We start from the raw sequence: 18,297 nt of genomic DNA, 5'->3' as shown, positions 1-18,297 counted from the left end.
TTTCTCGGTGGCAGATCCTGATCCCCTATAGTAACGCCTGCTAACCTCGAAAAGGAGGACTCGTGTCCCGCAAAGTTTGAACATAAAGGGTAGGGAAGGAAAGGAGAGGAGGGAAAAGCAACTGAAGCCGAAGGAGAAGGAACTAGGGTGGATCTCCTGAGCAATTAAGAGAAGGATTGGACCTCGCAGATTCGGGTGGGACCAAGGAGGTGCGGGGCAAGGAGCGACGGAAGCGGTGCGGGCAGCCGGGCTGGGTCTTCTTGCACCTCGGGTCACGCCTCCTTGGCCGAGAAGGCGCCCTGCCTTTGATTGCTTCCAGTTACTGCAGAGCTTCCTGCCCTGGTGGAGAGTGGGTCTCTCTTGGGTCGCGCTCGCGCCCCTGGCCGGAGGAGTGAGACTGAGTTCACACGATCCTGGGCTCCCGAAGCCAGAAGGGGTTGGGGGAACAGACTCTGCGACTCCCCACGCCCGAGTGAGGGGCCGGGTATTGGGTCTTGGGCTTTGCGCCTTCCCGGGGACCCCTCTCCAGGAGATGGCCGCACTGATGCGGGGCAAGGATTCGTCCTACTGCCTGCTCCTACTGGCCGCGGTGCTGATGGTGGAGAGCTCACAGCTCGGCAGCTCGCGGACTAAACTCAACTCCATCAAGTCCTCTCTGGGCGGGGAGACGCCTGCCCAGGCTGCCAATCGATCTGCGGGCATATACCAAGGACTGGCTTTCGGCGGCAGTAAGAAGGGCAAAAACCTGGGGCAGGTAGGAAAATCTCCCAAACACATTCTTCAGCCAGGAGAGGCAGGGACCAGTGCTCTTGCGCGCGCCGTTAGCCTTGGAGCTCTGCGACCTTCCCAGCGCGCCCCCAGGTGTGGCGCGCACCGCAGCTGGGAAGGGGTCCTCTGAAGCGCGGGCTGCACTGGCTGGGGTGGCTGGGTGATTGCAGGTCCGCAGAGCGCGGAAGGGCGGTTTAGGGTTCTGTCTCACCTTTGCTTTGATGCGTGGGCATGTACCAAGATCTCATGGAGGAAAGAGGTCAGAATGGTGTTTCTCCAGTTTTAACACGGTGATGACGATGATGAAGATGATAGTAGTAGCTAACACATAGCAGCTCCTATGTGCCAGGCACTGTTTTAAGTGTTTTACATATATTCGCTCTTTTAATCTTCGCAAGAACTCTGTGAGCTAGGCTCTGTTACTTTCCCTGTTTTAAAAATGAAGAAACTGAGGCACGGAGAGATTGAGTGACCTGCCCAAGGCACACAGCTTAGTATTAGATGCAGAGCGGGATATCGGTCTGGACAGTCTGATTCCAGGTTCAGGGCTGTTAACCATTATATCCTTACAGTCTGGAGGGGAATTTTCCCCCCTTCGGGTTCCCTTCCCTCCCAACCCCTATCTCCCTTCAAAGAAGTAAAGACACAGACAGAAAACAGCTCCAGTAGACCGCTTTTCTCGCTTATGTAGAACTGTAGATAAATCATCCTGAGGAAACAAAATGATGAGGTGACAATGACCTTGTCATAGGCGCCAGCGATAGGGGCGTCGGCGACAGAGCAAGTTCTGCCAGTGAGAACTTTCCGCCGGCGTCTCGCAGACAGACAGATTGACAGACAGACGCATGCAAATAGTTACACAGACACAGAGACACACTGAGCGCGCACACTCAGCGCTCGCTGTGATCAGCGCGCAACGGCCAGGAAAGGGGGCTTTGTGGGCCCGGGGAACCGCGACAGCTCCCCCTTCCGCTCCTTTTGTGGGAAGCCAAAACCGAAAGCCAGTTTGCCAAACAGCACACGCACCTCGCCGAGCTCAAGTGTCAACCCCCGGCGGCGGCCCTCTCCCACAGAACCCAGGTTTCCTTGTTTCTTCCAGGAGCCTGCCGCTGCCGCGCTCTGTGCGCGATCAGTGTCCACTGCCACTGCCACCCCAGTCCTCGGGCAGGCGGAGGATGAACGTTGGCAGCGCCAGCCAGTCCTAGATGGACGGCGAAGGAAGACTCAGGTCCCCACTTGGCCCCCTACTGCCCTCTGGAGGGGGTAGTTTTGTTTTTTTGTTTCTGTTTTTTTTCAGTTCAAGAATGCTTCCCGGGCTTTGAAATGTCAAATTTTTCATCTGTCTTCCCAAAGGAATACCAAGTCCTCAATTACAGGATTTTTTTTAAGGCCTCAAGGAAAATAAGAAAACATACCTTCTATATACTACATACATATACATATCCATTGCATGTACTCATACAGAGTACACATACCTACACTTAAATACTTTCCACTCTCATCCCTTCTTCCTCTCTCCTTGGAAACACATTGAAATTTTCAACAGGAATGGAATTAACATTCTCTTAGAAGTCAGTCCATCATGAGAAGGAGTAAAGCTTAGAAAGAAAGGATGCTTTCCTTCCAAATCATAAAAACCCTTCTCTAATGTCACTGATTTCAATCAGCATTAAATTCCACATTATCAGTTGAGTAAGAGAGCTTAATGTTTAGTTCCGCCAAGGGCAGAGGCAGGGAACCCATTATTTGAGGTGACTTTGGATTCTAATTCCTGTATATTCTGTGAGTTTCTGTAAAGCACTTTCTGTTTCTGTCACATAATTGGGCTCCACACTGATATTCCTCAGCCCATTATCAGCCACATCAGCACTGTCCCTTGACTGGCCATGGTATCACCCTGAGTAGACTGAGGCATGCACCTTGGACATAGTTTATATATAGCTTTATACTTGGGTATAAAATATGTATGTTTAATATTCGATCTCTCCAATTATCTACTTAATTATGCTTCTTAAAGTGTTTGCCACTTGCATCTCCTCAAATTGAGAATTTATTTATTTATTTTACAAATGAGTTGCATTTCTGATTATGATATGCTCTTCATAACTTACAGGTGCTACAAAATATACTTTGTTATATTTACTACCTGTTGTACCAGATCCTTAAACTTTAACACTGGGTTGTAAGAACATTGCAACAGGTGATAGTAAAATAAAACACTGGGTTGAATAGCAGGAAGATAGTTGGCAAATGGAAAGATTATATTTTGTGTATTCTGGCTTCTCACTTGGTTAATGGGTGGTCTAAAATGTGTGCTGTTATGAAGAAACAAATAGAAAAACCTCTTCCTTTGAAGTAAGAAGGGGAATTCTTTGAATTTTTATGGTCTCTTTATCTTTTATATACTACTGAATATATGGTTACCAAAATTCTTCATACTCCTATTTTGACCAATGTAATGAGAATCAGAAAGACTATTTACAATGATATAGACTTTCCTTCAGAAAGGAAGATGCCACTTCCTTTTATGGAGAAAAACTTTAGAATTGAAATGTGCTGAGTTGAATTTTTAACCATCGTAGGAGAAAAAAATATGATTGAGAAGAGAGGGCTAAAGTGCCAACTGGCCAACCTAGCTAATTACGTAGCATAATCCTAAGTCTAATAAGTCTGTTTTCCTTGTATCCTTGATTGGTGATGATGAAATATGTCTTTCAGGGTTACAGGGTGAGGGTGCAACTTCGAGTTGGGAGGTTAGAAATTTAGTCCTTGGTCACCTTTTTCTTTAAATGGAAAAATCAAGAATTGTCTATTAGATTTTTCTTATTCACTTTAAGGAATATATATATATATATATATATATATATATATATATATATATATATATAGTATATATATATAGTATATATATATAAAAATATATATAGTATATATATATATAAATATATATATACTCTCTATATAGTATATATATAGTATATATTTATATATATAAATATATATACTCTATATATAGTATATATACTATATATAGTATATATAAATATATAGAGTATATATATGTATTTGCCATTAAAGAAGAAATTATTGAAGAAATTTACTAATTCATAAATCTACAAAAGCGAAAACAAGAATAAGGAGGGCCCCAAGGTTGTCTGGATTTATTGGAAGAGAAACATTCATATTCATAGGAATTCTATTTGCTCTATAGGCATGGTGGACTATTTGTAAATGTCCCCTGAAACACATGCCCTTTAATTTTAGGAAAGATTTAGAGAGCCAGGAGAGAAAGCACACAGTTCTCCAGAGTGTTACAATTCTCATTCTTAGATTTACCTTCAAAGACAGAGCCATGGTATATGATGGAAACTAACATAGAAAATTGAAGTATGGTAGTATTCAGATAGTGATGCAGAAATAGCAAAAATGATTTTGTCGAATTATTCACATGTAAGTTTTAATTTGACTTTCCGTTTGCAGCTTTTGCTAACGTGTCTTAAAGGGTAGTGTATGTTTGTATATGTGTTCAGGATAAATTAAATTGCACAACTGTTACTATGCGATACACACATACACACATTACACAATGTGTAGTTTTAACCAAAATCTTGACTATCATTGTGCATAAATAAATTTTGATTAAGTACACTGTTATTCAACATCACCTCTAGAGTTTGAGCTGTTGATTTTCACGTGCTACTCAAAAAACAAAGTAAGAAAAAACAATTTTAAAAATCAGTTTACCTTTGCAATTCACAAATATTTTATGTGAATGGAAATCCTCTTGGATTTGTGTTTATAATTGTTTCTTTTACTCTTTCCTCCTAGCTTTGTCTTTTTAAGACAAGTGGATGAATTTCATTTGAACGCAATGCTGTAGCATTTTGCAATATTTTTTAAAGTGACAAGTAGAACAGTGACAATTATACTTTAAATGTAGATAAGCTTCCTGGCATGTGTCTCTTAAAAGAAGCTGAAACTGGTTTAATGCTAAATTCTGATTCCATGATATTCTAATATAACTTGGACTTGGAGTGGTTTGAGTGAAGTTATGTTTTAAGAAAAGAATTCTTGAAAGACATTGAAACAGAAGCTTGAGGGAGTCAGTTTGAAGGCATTAATATTTACATATTGCATTTCCTTTAATAAAATTGCTCTATTTATTTGTACAAGTGGATACCCATGAAAGTGCCCACTGAAACAAGCCATACACTATTTTCTACTGTTGATCTATTTATTCTCTTTCCGAAATTTTTGACGACAATTTTTTAACCTCCGCCCAACTTTCCCCTGACACAGAGTAAATATCTGTTATTTTCTCGCAACACCAAACAATACTAAACATAATTGGGAAAACAAATCATTTTTAAAATTAAGTTTTCTAAACTAATTAAAAGGATGTTGGAATGATCCACACTAAAGTTCCTTTTCATTCATCACGAAAAACAGAGAATTGGTAGTTGATACAAGTGGAAAATTACCTCATGAAGAGCAAGAAAAGCACTTTAATGATAATCTGAGTATGAGCATCCATCATTTCATTTTTGTGTTAGACTAGAGAGAGCATAAGGACAAGGTTACTTAAACTCATTCCAGCTGTGACTCTGACCCTGCCACAGTGTTCGTTAGAATTCTTCTCCAATACGAAATTTCACCCCTCTCCTCCTTCCTGGGATGTTTCAAATATTATAGATGTGAAAGTAGAAAGAGCAGTACAACAGAAGGGTAACTGGTTTATCCTCTTCTAGGAGAATTTCGGGGCTCTTCCTTTCCCTACACAATTATTTAAAACGAACAATAAAATAATCCGTTAAATTTTAGAAGTCATTCGTAGTATTTTAATCAGTTTACCATTTTAGACTGCAGTCATTTATGGTCATTCGTTCTTTGATATGGATGTAACATTGAACATGAATTAAAATCTTATTTCTGCCTGTGCTCCATGGCTACCCTTTAAAGTCATTTTACTTCATCATACCTCTATTCACTTGTATTCACCTATAAAAAGGATATAAATAAAACTACTCCTAGTTTTTTACCTGATTATTGAAAATGTTCACAAGATATTTGTGTCTGCCTGAGCCTATTATTGAATTGGTTTTTTTTTAATATGAAGCAAAAAAACAAAAGGAAGTGAATTAATATTAATTAGTAGGTCATTTGCTTTTCATATTGTGTAGCAGCGTTTTAGCATTATATAGAAAGAGATTAAATATGAAACGTATAATGAGAATTTACTATGACTACTTAAGGTTAGCAAGTTTCAATTTTCTCTTTCTCTTCTATCTATTCTTGCAGGGACAAGAACACGGCAAAATGTTTTTCTGTAATTGTTGGTTTTGTTAGGACAAATATAAACTTTTTATTCAAAGATAGAAGTTAATTGGCATAAAGTACAGAAGTTGTGCTTGTGAGTGTGCGTATGATATGAACAACTATCTATCAAAAAAGTCACCATCCAAATATTTTAAATAGAGGCTTCCTAACAAGTCTCTTACGCTAATGATTTTGGGTCACTGCCCACTTCTTTGGATTGAAACCAACGATGAGAAGATCATGAATAACACTAACGTCTAATAGATGTCCTGCAAGAAAACCCATCCAATAAGTCCTTTTCTTTGTAATGGTTATTTGAAACAGAGAAACTTTTATGGCACAGGAATTTCAATATCATATCCAAATTGTTGTTTTTTCAACTTCCATAATGAATTTTTGTAGCCCTACAAACAGAATTATTATTCTACCACTTATTCCATAACCACTGACCCTTTATAACGGATTATATTTCAGGGCTCTAAATACTAGTTTTGATCTATCTATGTGCTCCAAATAAATAAATCCAGAAATAAAATCAGCTAAAGCACAAATGCAGTGAAAAAATTTTTCAGTCTTACTTATCTCTGCCCTATAGTCAAATAAAAAGGACAAACATGCATCAAATTTCCATTAAAATATATTACAGTGCTTTATTTAATTGGTTGATTCCATTAGTGAATTATAATTTGGTACATAGATTAACTTAAGTTTAAATATTTCATAATCATAAAGCATTTTAACTTTCTGTACCGTGTTGAAAACAAATAAAATTAATCAGCGAATAAGTACATTAAATTCCAACACAAATCAAAAACATTACAATTTGTAGAAGTGACTTCTCAAAGTGACAGATCTGTGCAAACATTTCCTAAGACATTTTAGGTTTTCATGTTATTCTTTATCATTTAGAATAAGAATGTTCTTTCTTCTGGGGACTGGATGAAGTGAGTAGTCCTTAGAATGCATTACTTTCCTAAATTAGCTTGCAAGTTAAACTATACTAGCATATTAAATTATAATGTTACCATTTAATGATTATTCACTATTCTAAATGCTTCACTTGAATTAACTATTTTAGTCCTCTCAGCAGCCCTTTGAAGCAGGTCCTAGTATCATTCTTATTTTATAAATGATTAAATTTTTGTAAGTGATGAAACTTTAATTTCTCTGTGACACAGAAAGGTTAAGCAATTTGCAGGAGTCACACAGCATTTGGAGTAAACTAAAATCCAAATTTAAGTAATCTGAAGTTAAAGCCTGCTTATCTTTCTGTACTTATCTATCAGGCTACACTAGGGTTATTCCTGATTTAAGTGGGAAACTGAATCTTTCTTTTACTCTTCCTTCTTATATTTTCCAATGACCTTATATTTTCCAATATAATCCTAGCATCACTAAAAGTCACAACAAATTCCACACCCTCTGTTGCTGCCGACTGCTACTCTGAATAGTCCAAAGGATGGTATCACTTCTTGGATTCAAAGACAAGCACTGTAGCAGAATATTATTTTCAGCTCTGCCATGGGATCTTGACTGTCATCAAGGGACACACGCATGTATACACACACCTTTCTTTCTTCTACTCATGGTGTTGTCCCAAGTAGAGGGAGATGCTATTGGGATAAACCGTATCTTCTCTTCTCTCCCCATGGCAGTGATCACACACACCCCAGTGTCCTCTTCCCCACACCTGGGTGCCCCACAGGCCACTGACAGCAGCGAGGCAGAGGCCTTCTTCTCTCTATTATGGCTTCAAATGAGTTTGGCTGGCATCCCTCACATCCAGATCAAAAAGGGGAAAATTGTCTGGTTTTAGAATTTGTGTTTGCTTTCACTTTTTCCTTTACTTTTGACCCCTCCTGTTTGTCTTTCAGAGAATCAGATGATCTGTATCAGTACTACAGCACTACTGTTTCTAATAAGTTTCAAATTAGGGCTCACCAATAACTAGCTTAATTAATGTCTTTACAAAAGTCACTTAATTGCTCTGCTCTTTTTTTTCCTCATCTGTAACATGGGGATGACAATAACTACAACCGTTATGCTAATACTTTTCTTGTTGGGCTGTTGTGAGGATCTCATGAAATAGCACACATGAAAATCTTTAGAAAAGGAAAGCGCTATGTGTTAATGTGATGCCGTTATTACTACTGTCACTTGAAGTAAGGCAAGTGCTTGTGCACTCAATGGGAAGTGGCTGCTTAAATCTTCCCACAGAGTTGGGTAGGGGTGACTAAACTAATGCATATGATGCACATGAAGGAAACAAATGGACTTGAGTACACCAAGGCCACACATTGTAAAACAAAACGAAACAAGTCAAACATATACACACAACATTTCTTGTTTTGCATGTTATCCTTAATAGGGATGGTAAGTCAATGTTGTCTTGTAGAAAGTAAGGAAATTGTACCTAATTAGTGAAATTATGGAGAGAACACAGAAGTAAGTGTATCCCAGACATTAGAAATATAACCACAATAAATGGAGTTGCTAACAGCCAAGGAATATTAGTTATTTCACCACAGGAACCAAAATAATTTAACAACATATTAGAATCTGCTTCCAATAGCTATTATGTGATATTATCCAAAGTAAAATAGCCCCTTCAGAGGCTAGATTCTTGATGCTTTATGTATGCACAGTGCCTGGGGCCCAGCTATCTTGCTGGGAATTTGGAAGGATAATGACTCTCTTGAATTGTCAGTGACTGTAACGGTCTGTTCTAGAAGGACCAGAAACTTGGCGCTCATTATTTCCATCCCATTCCTTTCTCCCCCCTGCCCCCTCCCCTCTTTGTATTATTTGACTTTTTTTTTTCCCCCCACAATTTAGGCATTTTGGAAATATTTTAATAATGTTAAATCAAGAGTGAATTTCATATATTGAAACATGTGATCAGTTTATTTGAACATATTGAAAACAAGCTGGTTGCCAAGTGTTTATATCTGATAATGGACTAAAAAACTTTATTCAAATGTGAAGGCAGGGGTAAAATCAACTGAAATGACAGCTCACATTCAAATAATGGTCTTCACTTGCTCATTTTAACTTCACTTGATCTACCCTTTGCAATGTAGCTCAATAGCAATTGCATTAATTTGTATCTTAAAATGCAAAGTATTTTTTTTACAGTAATCATCCTCTGAACTCAGCAGTCTCTTGTATATCCCTTATACCTATTTATCCCTTGCGTATGTAACTCTGCATTATTTCTGTTCTCCTCTCTGGCTCATTCCTCTTTATTTCCTTTTAACCTTGTACCCATAAATGTGGGCATTTCCTCAGGCTCTGTCCTCTGTCCTCTATTGGTTTTTTGTACCAGTTTTTCTCCTTTACTGAAATGATTTGCTTCTTTGGATTCATTTGCCTCAAGTGCAGGTATCTACCTATAGCTTGATCAAACTCCTGATCCCCATAGTCTGCTTGGAAGCCCTGCCAGGAACAAAAACTTTTCACATCAAAAATTAAACCATATACGTGTAAGCTGAAATTTGTCAGGAGTAAGGCAGCCAGATTTTTAAGTTTTCTCATGACTATCAAAATGTCCTCAGTTAGACTAAAGTAAGCCACAGGAGTCAAGTCTGATTGCCTAGAATTCTCTGGGGAAAGAAAGCTGTATAGTTTCATATTAGGACAAAACTTTAACCCTCCTTATTTGAGTGTTTGGGATTTAAATAGCCTTCAATTTCTTTCTGTATGATGGGCCTGTTTTGAAAGAGACTTGTGTCTGATTAGAATGTATAATTACCTATGGTTAATTCTCATAAAATACTACATAATTATAATATACACATACAGTTTTTAAACAATATATAACCTTTATTTTTGGAGCTTACAAATCTTCAACTATATACTAAAGAGTAAATTGTTCTGCTATTTGCTCTTTTTTAAATGGCTAGTTGTTAATATTTAGTGTGAAAAACCTCCTTTATATTTACTTTCAACCTGATAAACTCCTGTCAAGGAAGGTGGGCAATTAGGTATGATGGATAGGCAATGGGCTGCAGGGTTCAGAGCATGAGTCCTGAATAAAAGACTTTGGATTTCAAGAGACACATTAATGCAATATTTAATAATTGAATAAGAGAATTATCCAAATGTGCTTAAGCATTATTATTCAGAACGGGGAGCTTTATAGAAAAAAAAACAGGAACACTTGTACAATAGAATAAAATAGGACATAGTTTAGAGTTGGGAGGCACATTGGAAATCACATTGTTTAACCTGCCCATTTTACACATGAGGGAACCAGACTAAAAGATGTTTCGTGATCTTCCAATGTACTGCAGATAGTAAAGAATTTTCACTGGAACTTGGATCATCTGACCCCAAATAATCAAAAGCAATGCTTTCTGTTAAATTTATAATAACAAATTTCTGTAGAAGAATTAAATTCAATTGTCTTGAGTACATTAGAAAGCTGGTAAGGGAAAAATTGTATAGAAAACTCCTTTGCAGCTCTACATTTGCTTACAACAAAATGTATTATCAAAGAAGACAATGTCATGATGACAATTATGTCATAATTTAAACAAATTAAAGAAAGGAAGTGGCTTGTATGGTTTTGCTTAGTTTTCCAGTCATGATACTTTAATGGCGTGATTGGCAAGAAGTCTGGCTGGAAGGGGAGAAGCAAATCAAAGAAGAGAAGAAAGTAATGGTGGGCTGCTGAGAACCACAGATTGCTTGATCTTTGCTCAAGCATTTTCTAGGATAGAGACTAATGGCTTTAAAATTTTTCTGACAGTGATCCACAGAAAGAAATACATTTTACATTGTGATCTAGCACTCACACATAAGCATCCACAGATGCGCATTTTCCTGAAACAAAACTTTCAAAAAAAAAAATTATGTTGAAACATACCTGTAAGGCTGAGTAATGCAAAGTAATATTTTATATTTTAGCCCTTTCCTCTGTTCTGTGCTGTGCTATTCGATTCTGTTGTTCTGTTCTATTCTTTTTTTTTTTAATGATAGCCATGACTCATTGAATTCATTGATCAAAAAACTCTAGTTTGAGAACCACTGATCCAGTAGACTATAGCTTTTGCTCTTACTGCTTGGAAATCAGCAGTATTTCAGGAAGACACTGTCTTGGAATCAGCCCTGTTGAGGGTGTTAGAGAGCAGAGATGGGCAAGTTTCCAGAGAGAGAAGCACCTCAGATCTCTCCCACTTTCCCCTTGGCAACTACATGTCAGCCTCTAGCCTACACATGGTGTAACTCCCTCCCAGAGGATGTGCTCAACCTCTTCCCTTTTACTAGTTCCCAGGAGTAAATGAGAAATAGCTATGTTGTATTTGATATTTTGAAGGTTCAGTTGTGTTTAATCTGAATCTTTTATCCCATGCTGATATTGTTCCCTCTGGGTGTATACCATGTACACTGTCACTTTTATTTTAAGAACATTTTGTTGAAGATGGTTACATTTTCTATGTGGGAAAGCTGGTGACCCTGAAGGAGCACTGAATATAGATTCAGAAGATGTGAATCTTCTGTTGTGGTTGGCCTAGTGTTTAGTATGCTGGACCTTTAAGAAATGATCCAGTATCTTTTTTTTCTTTTATCAGTGTTTAAGTGAAAGAGGGAGCTATTTTTTCCATTATTATCAATTCTATTTTATTTGCTTTTATATATGTTTTATTTCCCCAAATAAATACTTCCCCTTCCTCTCTCCTCCCCTCCCCCTGCTATCCCCCTGGTAAACTCCAATTTATTTTTCTATCTGCAAATGTGCTTTATCTAGTCATCTCTTATAAGTGATACCATACAATATTTGTCCGTATGTGTCTTGTTTATTTCACTGAGCATGATGTTGTCAGGGTTCTTCCATGTCACAACCTGTCTTATAAACTTCATTCTTTCTTATGGCCAAATAATATTCTATTTTATATTTCTACCACATTTTGTTTATCCATTCATATGCTAATGGGCACTCGGATTGTTTCCACCTTTGGTCATTGTGAATAATGCTGCTATACACAATGACGTACAAGTATCTATTTGAGACCCTATTTTCACTTTATTTGGGTGTGTACCTAGAAGTAGAATTGCTGGGTCATATGGTAATTTTATATTTAACTTTTTGAGGTACTGCCATATTGCTTTTCAGAGAAGCTATACCATTTTACATTCCCATCAACAATGCACTGGAGTTCCAATTTCTCTGCAAACTTGTTATTTGCCATTTTTTAAAAAATAATAGACATCCTGGTGGGTGTGAAGTAGTATCTCATTGTAATTTTAAGTTGCATTTCCCTAATGGCAAATGATCTTTTCATATATGCTCATTGGTCATTTGTGTATTTTCTTTGGAGAAATGTCGATTCAAGTCCTGCATCCATTTTTCAACTGAGTTGTCTTTTTTGTTGTTGAGTTGTAAGGATACTTACATATAAGTTTCCTAGATGCTAAAACAAATGCCATGCAATGGGTTAGCCTAACAACAGGAATTCATTGGCTCATGGTTTCAGAGATTAGAAGGTTTACTTCCTTCCAGGCTCAGTAACCTCTTACTGGAGGGTAATTCCGTGGTGTTCTTTGACTTTCCCGTCACATGGCTACTCACATTGTGGTGTCTTCTCCTTTCTCTTCTGGGTTCTGTAGGCCTCCAGCTCTGGCTGCTCCCCATGGCTTCTTTTTCCTGTGTCCAATTCCCTTTGTGTATAAGGATTTAAGCCATGTTGGATTAAGACCCATTGTCATTCACTTTGGGCACACCTTTACTAATAACATCTTAAAAGGTCCTATTTACAAATGGGTTTGCCTCCACAGGACCAGGGGTTGAGACCTGAATGTGCATTTTGTGGGAGGCATGATTCAGTCTTCAATAGGCCTTTATCTGAGATTTAGTTTTATTCAATACCTTTAAACTTTAGTTTTCTCATTAGTAAAATCATTAAAAAGGCCCTTATAAAAGGGCCTTTTCCTACTTCTCTGCAAATTATGAAACGCTACTTATCTGCAACAATATCATTAGATTGTTTTAGGAAAAGCAAATGTAAGACCTTTCCAACCTGACTTCATGAAAAACAAATCTGGTTTACACAGTGAGAACCAACCCCCAAATTAATTAATCTAGTTGGATTTTATGATTCTGGAATCACTAATTCAGTTTCTGTTTTGCTGGATTTCCCGATTTTTAATCAGCGGAGAGATTAAAAGTGGAAGGTGATTTTTGGTTTGTTTCCTTGTTTGGTTATTTCTTTTGATTTTCTTCAAAATGTCAATATCAGTTATAATAATTTCATATTACATGATTAAAACTTAAGTTTGTTTTTATTCTCACAGGCAACAAACAGCTCTCTTCTCTGCTGTTGGAATATCCAAGAAAATTCCTATGTTTTTATTCTTATTGCTTCTGGTATATGGTACTATTTATATGGTTTTTTCAGCCATATTGGAAAGGCCTGATGAGGGTCAGCAGTAGTTAAAAAGGGGATCCTCATAGAATCAGTGTATTTTTAAAGCTCTGAAACTAAACTTGAGGGTCATAGTTTGGACATTTTATGGGTTATGGGCTTCAGAATGGGCAAAGTTCAGAGAAAAATTAAATTGCAAATTTGAGTTGTGTAAGTGTGAAATCACATGGACTGGAACAGAGGACATGAATTTTGTCCAAAGCTCTTCAAAAAGGAAAGTGGATATTTTATAAGGCTGTTGAAAATATATTCTCATTTGCTAGGCTGCCATTTCCCAGAAAACAATATAATGACTCCAATTATTGATGTTACATGCATGGGATTTTCAGAGTGGTAAATGTAGTGACTATACATATGAAAATATCAGGGTAAAAATTCTGTTCAGAGAACTAGAATGACTCTTTTTTTAAGCTAAAATAGTTTTCCAAAATAAATAAATAGTCCTAATTTATCCTATTCTGAATAGGATTTTTGACTTTCAGTCTTCTTGGTATATGAGCAAAAGTAATGAATTTGTAAAACATGATTATTATTCCTTAATAGAAAGAATGAAACTTAATGATTATATATGGAAAAACTGCAAAGTAGATTATAATTGCAAAAATGAGGTGAAAGGTTATAGACTATCAATTATATGATTAGCTACTTGGGGATAAGTTCTGTATATTCATCTTCCCAAGGATTACATCCACTTGCATGTCTGACAGGCAACTCAAATTCAATATGTCCTAAACTAAACCCATTATTTATTTCTCTCAGACTTGTTTCCCCTTTTATATCCCATATCAAGGTCATTAGCATCACTATCTGTTTTAGTTTCCTAGGTTGCTCAAGCAAATATCATGAAATGGGTTGGATTAGACAATGGAACTTTATTCGCTCATGGTTTGAGGCTGGAAGAAAGTCCAAATCAAGGCATCATCAAGGTGATGCTTTCTTCCTGTAGAGTGTGATGTTCTAGGACTGGGTATCTGTGATTCTTCATCCTTAGTTTGTCATGTGGCAAGACACCTGGCAGCATCTCCTGGTCTCTCCCTTCTCTCCCAGTGATGTTCAGCTTCTTGCTTTCTGTGACTTTCTCTATATCTGAATTTTATTCCATTTATAAAGCTCTCCAGTATAGAATTAAGACTCATCCTGATTGAAGTGGGCCACACCTAAACTGAGGTAACCTCTAAACTGAGATAACCTCATCAAAAGGTCCTACTTACAATGGGTTCACTGAAAGGAATGGATTATATTTAAGAACATGTTTTTCTGGGATACATACAGCTTTAAAACACCACACCATTGGCCAAGCCAGAAGCAATCTAAGCTTCCTTCTTTCAGTATCAGCTTCTAAGCAATTATTCTCTAAAATATAGGTTTCTACTTCATTAATATTGATCTCTCTTGCTGCTTCATTTTCATCCCAAATGTCATCACCTTGATTCAGCCTGTCATCATTTCTGAAAGGACTATTAAAATATTGGAAAAGTTTTGTATGTCTCCAAACCATCTTCCACACCATCTCTAAAGTGAGCTTTCTAAAATGAAAATCTGATCATGCATTCTACATCTTATGTCCATTTTCTAGAATATGAAGTGTAAACTACTCAACATGACACATAATGTCATCAATTATTTTCTTCCTTACTACTGTTTTTTTTTTTTTTTTTTTTTTTTCCGCCTCAGGACACATAGCTGATGAGTGGCAGAGATGGTATTTAAAGCCAGGCAGGCTTACTTGAGTCTACACTTAATCAGTGTGTTACACTGCAGCCTAGGTTGGAGGCCAGAAAGCTGTCTAGAGACTTGTTTATTGGTAGGTTTCAAAATTCAGATGTGATTCCAATTCTCCAAGTTAAGTCAGTCAACTTGCTAATTGATTACTTAATTCTTAGGTGTATTAGATGCTATGATCACAGTCAACAAACACTTACTAGACACATACACTATGCTGTGTCCTTGGTTATGTATATAGTCGTATAAGCAAATGCAGTGTATTTGAAGAATCTAGTTAGAATGTTAAGGTTCAAAGAGGCTCCCAGAAGTTGTCCAGTTCACGACTTTATTTATAACACACTATTAGAGCTGGGCAATTTGATGAATTTTCCTTTTAAAAGATGTCTAAGGTTGAACATTAGTATTGCATATACTAGTTATGTGGATAACTTCAATGACATAAAGAATGGAAACATTCCTCTTTCTGCCTATAAGCAGAGCATAAGTAAAACAAAGTTTTATACAAATATGTGTGTAACAATCTTTTGTCATTAATAGAAAATGTAACAAAGTTATTCATTCTTCATTCTTCACAGATTATACTAATTCCATTGTTGGACAGTCAGTCTGACTTAAGCAACTATAATTATTTTAGTAAACTGACAAAAGGTTCAATAGTGTTGGACATTATGACAGTAATGTACAGAAGTGGTATCTGTTTTCCTTTGTCAACAATTTTAGAAGGAATCAAAGTTTTTCTTTCTTTCTTTCATAAATGCTTCTTTGCACCCTGAGGAAGTATGACCCTGATTTTATATCTTACAGAGCACTAAAGAAACAATAGTAGGGAGAGGCAGGCTCACAAGAAGATAGAAGTAGGGTAAGAAATAAGAAAACAGCTCTTACTATATGAGTGTAGGAGTCATTGGTGACCTCAGAATGGGGCCATGGAAGATAGTTTGTTGAGTAAAGGGACAAGATCTTACCACAGGAAGGATGGAGGAACAGAATGTGTGCTGAAATATAACAAACAAAGAAAGTTAATAAACAGACTTGCAAGTTTAAAATGATATTGACTTTTTAAACAAGCACCCTCAAATATAATTTTTTTCAAATTAGTCACCACAGAAAACTCATTCCCTTGCTATTGTCGTTTAGACCATTCTTACTGAACTAACTTCAGGACTAGTTTATCAGATTATCTATTTTAGACCATAAACAATGTTACACATATTGATTAGCATACAGTATTCAAAATACTTGTCTCCAAGTGGCTTTTCATTGTTTCTATAAACCAAATACCTCATGAAAGGTGTGGAAGTCCAAAACTGTGGTATAGTTTTTGAAATAAATTCCAAAGTATTCCAAAAAGTATTTTGAATGATGGAAGTAATATTGTGGTTATAATTGTAAGCCTTTCAGTGTTGATTGCTTTAAGGTGAAAAGCCCCACTTGGATCTATAAAGTTTTATAATTAACAAAAAAAATAAAGCTGTCATATTACTTTGTGATTAAATCTCCATTAGAAGAACCTGGTCAGAATTTACATAACAGGGTTGCTATCTCCCAGAGAATCATGGTGTTCAGGAAGCAATTAATGAATGTAGGCCAGCAACATGTTCCCCACCCAAAACCCACTCTTTTCTAAAAAAGACGGAAGGAACAAATCATACCCACTGCAACTCCCTAGAGTCCAGTCTGGGGACACATGCTACTTCATGTGCAGCTTAATAGTCAAAATGTGTCCTCCGAGGCAAACTAAGTTCTCAAAAGCTATTGTTGTTGTTTTTTTTAATGCAAACATATCCTATTAAAATTTCAGAGAAAAGGCTAACTGCCTCACTTAGTAGAAATGTTTTTGCAATTGTTCAAATGAATACAGTTCTTCCAAAATGTTCTTTGGAAATCTTCATAAATTTCCTTGCTTGTCTGTTTACCCTGCTACTATCTTCCCAGCAGTCTTCAGAAGGAAATGGCTTTTGTGCAAGAAAAAGCCTCTTGAAATTATATTTCTAAGGGGGTCCTGGCCACAGTAGCTGCAACTAAAACTGAACTCTGGTCTCTATTGGTTCTCATTGTTAAAATCGCAGGTGACCAAAACTCAGGTCTCATGCCACAGCCACCTCAGTGATTGATTACTAATTGTATTGGCATGTGTGCTACAGATTTTCTAGTTAGAAAATGCAAGTTTCCAACACAAACGAGCAGCTATGTTGGATGGCCTGGAACTTAGAAAATTAAGTAAGTCGTAAAAATGTAACTCTGGTCCCCAGTAGACAAAAAAAATATATAGTGTAGCCTGACTTCACCTTAATTTGTATTTTTGTTTTGTTTTGTTTTGTTTTTCTGTTTCTGTTTTTTTAAATTCATTTCCATTGAGATATAGTCACCACTATACAGTCATCCAAAGTGCACAATCAACTGTCCACAGCACCACCACATAGCTGTGAATTCACCACCCCAATCCATCCTTTGAACATTTTCCTTGTATCACAAAAAGTGAAAAAAAGAAATAAAAATAAAAGTAAAAAAGAACAGCCAAATCATTCCCCCCTCCCACCCTATTTTTCATTTAGTTTTTTATTGCCTTTTTTCTACTCATCCATCTATACACTGGATAAAGGAAGTGTGATCCACAAGGTTTTCACAATCACACTGTTTCCCCTTGTAAGCTGCATTGCTATACAATTGTCTTCAAGAGTCAAGGCTACTGGGTTGTAATTTGATAGTTTCAGGTATTTATTTCTAGCTATTTCACTGCACTAAAACCTGAAAAGGGTTATCTATATAGTACATAAGAGTGCCCACCAGAGTGACCTCTCGACTCCATTTGGAATCTCTAAGACATGGAAACTTTGTTCCATTTCATTTCACATCCCCCTTTTTGTCAAGAAGATGTTCTCAATCCCACGATGTCGGGTCGAGATTCATCCTCTGGAGTCACACCCTGTATTGCCAGGGAGATTTACAGCCCTGGGGGTTGATTTGAGATCACCTGCCAAGGTGGCTTAGTTAGAGAGAGAGGGCCACATCCGAGCAACAAAGAGGTACTCAGGGGGAGACTCTTAGGCACAATTATAAGCAG

At 37.1% G+C, this 18,297-nt stretch overlaps 1 protein-coding gene across 1 annotated transcript in view; it reads left to right on the top strand.

The window, feature by feature from the left end:
• The first annotated feature begins 297 nt into the window (after window positions 1–297).
• DKK2 (dickkopf WNT signaling pathway inhibitor 2) overlaps window positions 298–18,297 on the top strand; it is a 115,136-nt gene continuing 97,136 nt past the window's right edge. The window contains exon 1 of the mRNA XM_037829027.1: window positions 298–754. Within this exon, the coding sequence (XP_037684955.1) occupies window positions 533–754 (222 nt within the window). The 5' untranslated portion in view covers window positions 298–532. The remainder of the gene's footprint in view (window positions 755–18,297) is intronic.

The sequence above is a fragment of the Choloepus didactylus genome, chromosome 3, assembly GCF_015220235.1.
Source record: "Choloepus didactylus isolate mChoDid1 chromosome 3, mChoDid1.pri, whole genome shotgun sequence".
NCBI classification, from domain to species: Eukaryota; Metazoa; Chordata; class Mammalia; order Pilosa; family Megalonychidae; genus Choloepus; species Choloepus didactylus.
Note: the sequence above shows the minus strand (reverse complement) of the source record. Positions and strands in the feature narration are given on the sequence as shown.